The 8297-nt window shown below is 35.8% G+C and overlaps 1 protein-coding gene across 2 annotated transcripts in view; it reads left to right on the forward strand.

Moving 5' to 3' along the window:
- LMBR1 (limb development membrane protein 1) overlaps positions 1-4396 on the forward strand; it is a 188397-nt gene extending 184001 nt beyond the window's left edge. Inside the window, exon 15 of one of the 2 annotated variants that reach the window (XM_043967066.1) lies at positions 158-4396. In XM_043967066.1, coding sequence (XP_043823001.1) covers positions 158-243 — 86 coding nt within the window. In that variant the 3' untranslated portion in view covers positions 244-4396. The remainder of the gene's footprint in view (positions 1-157) is intronic. The other variant, XM_043967065.1, reaches the window with a different exon arrangement.
- The last annotated feature ends 3901 nt before the right edge of the window (positions 4397-8297 follow it).

The following is an 8297-nucleotide window of genomic DNA, read 5'->3' on the forward strand; positions in this document are numbered from 1 at the left end:
AAGAGTAGCAAATAGTGTCCAGGAAATGACTATAACCTCAAGGTGATGATTATAATTTGTGTTTGGTTTTCCATGAAACTTTTCAATATCATATAAGTCAGAGGAAACTTATGTCCAATATTTTTTTTTCTTCTCACTATCTTTACTGTCTGCGCAGGTCTTCACAAACTTCAGCTCTCAAACAATACAAGAGACTCAGAAACAACCAAATCTTCTGCAAATGGACATCAGAAATCACTGTGAGAGACACAATCAATAATCTTTTACAGTCAGAAGAACTGAAAATTCCGACCTCATGACATTCCTGTCACCGTCATCAGAATATTTTTTGTACTAAATTTTGGTTCATATTTTGAGCTCCAGCTTGTAAATGTCATTTTCCACACTGTACTTGTGAGAACCTGGTTACTTCAGATTCGACTTTTTCTAGTCTACTTTTTGATCTACGCTGTACTTACATGTGATACAGTTTCCTTGAAGACTGGAAGCTGAGAAGAACATGGAATTCCTTTTCTGCAGACAGAGTATATTACATCAATAGATATAACGTCCTTATTACCATGTTTAGGAAAATGCTGTCTTTGCCTAATAGGAAAATGCACTTAAAAACAGATTTTGAGGTATTTAACAGATTCATTTAAAGTCCATCACAAACTGGACCAAAACTTATATAAACATTAATAGAAGATGTTTTTGAAAGTAAGTGAAGATCTCACCCAAAATGCAGTTTTTAAATGCTTGTGAATGTCAGTTATTGTAATGTAAGTTGCAATAGAACTAGTGATTAGCATTCCAGATTAATATTTGAAAATTACTTTTTAAAGTTTTCTATAGGTTTAGTTTTACATAATAGAAGCGTTAGCTTCTGTTTATTGTTACAGACTATATGGATCAGCTGATGAGCCCAAGGGACAAATACTAACTTCCTTCTTAAACCTGAGCCTGGTATGTTTGTTAGAGAGCCACAGAAATGTCTTATGTTTTGCATTAGAATAAGCTATGGTAAAAAGTATTATGTAGTCACATTCGCTCTATGAAATTGTGTCTGTTCTATTCAACATTACCTCCCATAATAGTGGCCAGTGTGGGAATCCCACTTGTCATTTTGATTTTACCTTATAGGCTTCAAGTACCCATGGTTTTCTTGGCCTTTAGGTAAGCTAACATCATTTCCCTATTCTTATATGGCCTGACAACTGAAATAAGCTGAAATAAGCCACTTAAATCACTGAGGTTTTTAGTCCTTAGTTACTGTTTCATATACTAATAACAATGTCAGGCTTTAAAAAATTTAAATCTGGCACCTACAATCCATGCAGAAACAGATTTGGTGTAAGAAAAGTTTTGCAGTGCAGTGTGATCTAAGTAATAATTTTTAAAATTATCTATTTCTATCAGACGATTTTGCTGACTCTAATGCCATTGATTGAAAAATATAAAATCTTATTCAACATTATCATACATGTGTAAAATGCCCAGAATCCTGCATGTAAAATGTATAATATGGACACATTTGCACACAATTCATATATATGCAATTTATATATACACACATGCACTATGTGTATGAGAATAGATTGTCTGTGTTCAGACAAGGTTACTAAAATGTTTGTTTTTCACATTGCTGAACTTAAGGACGTGTGTGAGTGTGACTGGTTGTGTGTGTGTGTGTGTGTGTGTGTATGTTTGTGTGTGTGTTGTGTGTGTTTATTTCCATAAAACTGGAATGTGTATATTTGGCATCTTAAACTTTGCTTTTATTTAGAACCCAGTGATGAGGAAATGACTTTAACTTTGTAAGAGTCATCTGTTTCATGCAGCCAGCTACTGTTCAGTTTTCCCTTCCCTTCAGAGAGATCCAAAGCCTATCAAATATATAGTATGGGTTTTGGGGGGAAAAAAAAAGAACACTCAGTGTTTCTAAACACCACAAGAATCCAGGACTAGTGAATTTCCTGAAGCAGTCTTATCTGAGTGGAGATAGTACCAAGAATATGAAGTCCATAGATAATTAATAAAGATCAGCTGCCTAGCTACTGCTTTCTTATTTCACTATTAATAATCATTTAAGCACCAGTTATGTGCAAGGTATTGTACAGGAGATTGGATTACAGTCCCTGCCTAAAGGATTTATGAACTGGACTTAACAGATAAGATCAGATAAAGGCAATAAGAGGGAAATATTCTCAGAAGCCAAGATGATTATGTTGTATGGTCTTTAGAAGTGTCTATAGCATTTGAGATTTGCATTGTATACCCAAGGGAAGAGTTCTGGGGTATGGGCTTGCTATCAAAGAAGTGGTGAGTAAATTATCTTCTCAGAAATTGTTCCTATTTGTTAAGCTTTTGGAATGTATAGATATTTATTTCCAAAATGGATATGAGCAAGAAGCAAGTGGTATACAGTATGCAAAGAAATTTTTCTTTCATATTTTAATCTTATTTTTTAATTCTTCTCAGAAGAGATGAGGGTGATTGTGATGAGCACAAATCATTAAATGATTCACAGCTTACTACATAATCACAATAGATTTAGATCCTAAAAACAACCACTCTGTTTCTAATAATTTATTTTTCAAATTGTTTCTGAAACATTTGCTATTAAAGTTCATCTACCTGAGCCCTCCCTACCCCCCATCACCCCATTTTTTTTTTTTTGCACTGAAGGTCCATGACGGGAGGGATTACAAAATAGCCAACCAAGAGTCTCCATCACAATCTTCCTTTCCTCTCTGATGTCTGTTAGTGGGAGAGATTTTGCTACAGAAAAGAGGCCCACATGTTAATTGTTACATCCATTTTTATTTCTATTTAGATAGGCACTGATATGAGACTATGCTAAATCTAGAGATTGCTTTATCATGCACTCCCCCCGCCCCCACATTCCTGTATCTGTTTAATGGAATGTTAAAAGCTCTAGTCACAAAGGTTTCTTAGATTAACACACTTAAATGGGAGAAAGATACCTGAAATAGCCCTGGGAGGAGGCAGTGTGATATGGGAGATCATTATGAATTGGTTCTTCACTATTTTTAATCAATTGCATAAAGTATTTGAACCAATGTCTGCTGCTTTGTCATGATATTACCCAAATTTGACATCCACTTAGCCCCTTAATGTACACTCTGTATACAAATAAATTTTCTACATACAAAATCTCAGAGCTAAGTGTGGAAAGCAATTCGTGTATATTTTATTAAACCATCCTTTGAACTGCCATAAATGACTGCTTGGATATAGGTGATGTGTTCTTAATTGTTTTGACTCTTGAGTTGCATTAAAGGTGCTTGTAGAGCTGATCTTGGTGACATTAACATCTGCCTCATTTATTGTGAGTGATACATAGGTAGCCTTCTTTCTCTGTTGCCCCAGTGTCAATGTACCCTAAATATGACCAAAATGGGTTTAAAATTCTATTTAAGCTGGTTATGTGGCTTTGTTGTTGTTGTTGTTGTTGTTGTTGTTAGCACAGTATTTTATGCACAATGGCAGGACTCTTGTAATATGATCTTTTTTGTTTTGTTTGAAAAATGTAAGTACATCTACAGTATTGACTTTTTAAACTTTTAAACTAAAATCACACTGTTGTGATGCTACTTTACAAATTTTCGAACTCCCTGGTAAATGATTCTTGTTTATAGATTGTACTGTAATATTTTATCTTTTGGTCATGTTTGTTCCTCTGAGATACTTTTGAGTGTGACTGTTTTAAAATGTCTTAGAAATTAAAGAGTTTTACAAAAAGTCATTTCATATTCTGGTTTGGAAGTACTGAAGAAAAGTATTTTAAGATCTTAAATACAACAATAGCAAAAGTTTAAATGTATTACAGGTTATTTTGATTTGTATTATATAATGGTAAGTCATATACACACATATACAGAGTGTGTGTGTATTCTGGGAACGTTACTTAATACAGCTAGTTTCTTAAAGCATTTAATAGCGATTCACTATGTCTAATAAATGTAGGTATATAAATATATGGGGTAGATAGGTGAGTGCTAGGCCTCATCTTCCTGAGTTCAAATCTGGCTTCAGACACTTTGGTATCTTTGCCAGGAAAACCCTAAATTGAGGGGTCAAAAACAGTCAGACACAACCGAAAATGACTGAACAATAATAACATGTCTAAAGTATTAAGGCTGATTTTTGTGTGTGGATTATAGAAATTTCATTCCCTTAGCCACGCATGTATATGTTTAGATTGTATTTAGAAACTTACCTATTTGTTTATAAAGAGTACCTTTTAGCTGGAAGGACTTTTTATAACGTTGGTTAAGTGAGCTATTCTCTCTGGGCTTGTTTTCTCAGTTTTGGACCAGAAAATGATCTCTAAGGTCTCTTCCCCCTCTAAAATTCTCTGGGCCTTCCCCATAGGTGCCACATAGCTAGCCAAAGTACTAACAACATTGATTAAATGGCTTACAGATGTCCTGTTACCTCTTCTTTGACAATGAAAATAACCTCATTATGAGAAATTGGGGCTTGAAGAACATTGCTTTGATGACTGTGAACTGATTTTTAGGTGGTTTTCTTTTCTTTTCTTTTTTTTCTCTTAGAGCTGTGGATCCTGATGGTTCAGAATAACTTTAATTAGAGTTCACTATATTTTGGTGGGGTCCATCAGGTAAATCAGCGTGAATCTATAAGAGACTTGATTATGAACCATAAATGTTTATAAATGTGAAGGAAATAATCTATGGATGGATGGATGGCCAAAGCCTTATCAATTGAATATGTCCATCAGAGATTTGCAAGTTGTACCTGTGTTAGTTATATCTTTTCCCTTTCATGACTTGGCTAATTCATAGTTCTAATTTGTAGTTATAAAGCATTATAAAAATAATCACAAGATAAAAATTGGCCACTATAGGCATTTTAAGGGCTATAAAATAACCCTTTTTATCTTAATTGTGTTTTCTTTGTGTATAAGGGGGTAGGAGGAACAAGGCATGGAATAATTGAAATATTCAGTCAGGGGCAGCTAGGTGGCACAGTGGATAAAGCACCGGCCTGGATTCAGGAGGACCTGAGTTCAAAATCTCGCCTCAGACACTTGACATGTACTAGCTGTGTGACCCTGGGCAAGTCACTTAACCCTCATTGCCCCGCCCCCCCAAACAAACCCATTCAATCTTTATTTGCCCAATATTTAGCCCCCTCAAGAAATTTTTAGAAGTGAGTCCCCTTGTCAGTAATTGTTCATTGAATTTACTTTGTTTTTGGTAAATCACCAAAATGCAATATTACTTAAATTATGATGTAACATAACCTGGGTTGATGCTATCTAAGCAAAAAACCTGGAACAATCAAGAAAATATATTTTTGAGTTTTAATATTCTTTATTTATTGATATTTAATTAAGACTAGCATGTATACATGCATACAATTGTGTTATATGTATGTGTTATATCACATACATCTGTGTACATATATTAAACCTATACCCTAATTTTAGCTTCCTTTTGTGGCTTTGTCCATAAAATAGATAAAGTTTCAAAAGGCAAGAAGTGAATCTTTGAAACATTGTTTTTCCCAATTTGCCTCATTCTTAAGTTTTGATATTTAAATGGTTATACCACTATAAAAGCATCTGTTTGCATTTTAATATCTCATCCTGGTAGAATTCTAGCTCTAAATTCTAGTCACACCATGACTTAACTAATTTCTTTTTACTTTAGAATTTGGGACTCACATTCTTTGTAAATTAAAAAAAAGTATTGGGGCAGCTAGGTGGCGCAGTGGATAGAGCACCGGCCCTGGAGCCAGGAGTACCTGAGTTCAAATCCGGCCTCAGACACTTAACACTTACTAGCTGTGTGACCCTGGGCAAGTCACTTAATCCCAATTGCCTCACTAAAAAAAAAAAGTATTAGCATTAAATTTTGTTGTAATTTTATTTTATTATATAGAAATTTATTGATTTTAGATTAACTGGGTTGTCATCTTACATTGAACCTAGTTAGTTCTTGCCTATTCAAATCTCATTGCAGATTCTCATGCCCCACCCTACACTTAATGATTACAGATATTAATGTTGGCACCTCTAGAACACACCACTAAACTATCGTTCACAGTGTTAAGGGCTAAAATTCTTGCTAAACTGTCTAAAATATCTAATGAGTGGTCGCCAATAAATTATAAGCTTTAGCAAGAATTAGACTTTTAAGCATTTATTAAGGAGAATAAGAATTTGGTAAAGAGAGAGAAAGGCCTAGATTCCTATCTATTAAAGGGAGAGCACATTTCTAGCTCTGCTCTCCACCAGAGTCCAAAGGAAAGAGCGCGAGAGTGAGCGCCAGTCTCTTCCTTCCTCCTCCCACTAGTCCGCGTCACTTCCTGACGCCAAAGAAAAGACTCCTGGTCTTGCCCTCAAAGACCTTCGCTTCATGGGCAGAACTCTTCTACAGTAAGTCTCCAGCAGGTGGCGTCATTCCAATCGTTACAACAGCAATAAGAATGTAATAATTATCTAAAAATGTACATTTATAATTTGTTTATAAAAACTAGAAATTATTTTAAAATATAATACTCACTTCCATTTACAATGAATGTAAAAAAAGATTACTCTAAAAGTAATTACAGTTTATGTATCAACATCTTTTGTAGATATTAAAGTAGTGTATCCTTATTTTTAAAATTTTACTTTTGTAAACTTTTAAACACTCCCCAGAAGATTCATATATAGCTAGAACACAATGAGAAGATTATATGTGAGATCATGCATTTCTGATTTCATGCTGGTTTTGCAAACTCCTCTCCTTGTACAAGTGACCTCATTCCATCCTTCTTAAGCAAATTGCTCCTTCTTTCATCCTCATTTTCTCACTTTAATCTCTGTCCACTGGCTGTACTCTTCCAAACAGATCTAGAAAATCCAATAGTCTAAGTCCTGATTGGGAAATCCAAGGAAACAATGAGTCATTTTTTTCTAGCCCAGGTTGGCAAAGGGAAATAGGCCTACAGACACTGCAGATGGGGGTCTATCTAGGAGTGCTCTTCAGGGTGCATTCCAGTAGAGACTATGAACCAGGTCAAGAAGAGGTCCCGTATCCAGTGAAGAGGAGCCGTAAATCAGGAACTGCCAGTTGGCAGCTCTGTTGCGCACTTCCCAGTTCTGAGTTGTAGGTGCAGGGAGGACTTCTATGGGGTGATATTCTGGGGTAAAGAGTGGCTTCAATGCTTAGGCTGTGTACTGAGCAAATTCAGAAGCCAGAAGTAGCTGTATGGCTTATAGCCCAAAAGTATAGCATGGTCTAAGTTCCAGCTTCCAGCCAAGGCTGAAGCCTGCAGAAGAATTACCAGGGTAATTCTGTCACTTTGGACCAGCAGAACTATCTAGTTCAGTTCAGCAGCAGTCTACTGAAACTCCACATGGGCAAATCCAGAGACCTGTTGCTCAGACCCAAATCGATGTCAGGAACTTGCAGAGCTCAGACCAAGGGGCCAGCAATCAGATTTTGCCCTGGATCAGACTTCTTTGGGAGCACTGAAATCTTATAAGTCCCTGGCTTGAGTTGTTCCCAAGATTCTGGAATAACACAACATATAGTACCCCAAGAAATCAATAGCCTGGCCAGCCCAGACGTTCTCTCAAGTGCACAGAAACTATGTTTCTAACACATTCTGAATTCATGATGGAGGCTGGAAAAATGAGCAAACAAAAAAAAAAGAATCATACCATAAAGAGCTATTAAGGAGACAGAGATGCCCAAGACAAAAGCAAGAAAACAACTCCAAAACATCTACCTTCATTCCCCTCCTGACTTCAGTTATGATTTTCTCACTGGATTTTATCTTACCATAGAAACCTTTTCATTGCAAAATCTTATTGTTCCCATGGATTACTTCTCACTTTGGAAATCCCTTCAGGCCCTGCGTCTTTTCCTTCCCAAAACTTCTATTTTAAGAGAGATTCCCAGGCCAACCAATGTCTTCATTTCCTTCCAAACTGCATTCCTGAATTCCATAGGACTTTATCTACCATGTCCCCTGCTCTCTCTTCCTTCCCCTTTTCCCTGGTTTTCATCTTCCTTTTATGTGTTGTTTTTTTCCCCACTAGAATGCAAAATCCTTGAGTGAAGGGAATTTTTCTGCTTTTATTTGTGTTTGCAGTGTTTAGCATGCTGCCAGGGACAGTTAACAATAAATACTTGTTTGTTTACTAACAATTCTCAATGAAAAATACAGCTCGGTCACAAATTGAGCTAGAATTCTTTCAAGAGGTGAAGCAAGGTTTTAAAAAAAAAGTTTATATAAAATCAGAGCACTACTGGAAAAATTGGAAAAAATGAGAG

The sequence above is a fragment of the Dromiciops gliroides genome, chromosome 5 (assembly GCF_019393635.1).
Source record: "Dromiciops gliroides isolate mDroGli1 chromosome 5, mDroGli1.pri, whole genome shotgun sequence".
NCBI classification, from domain to species: Eukaryota; Metazoa; Chordata; class Mammalia; order Microbiotheria; family Microbiotheriidae; genus Dromiciops; species Dromiciops gliroides.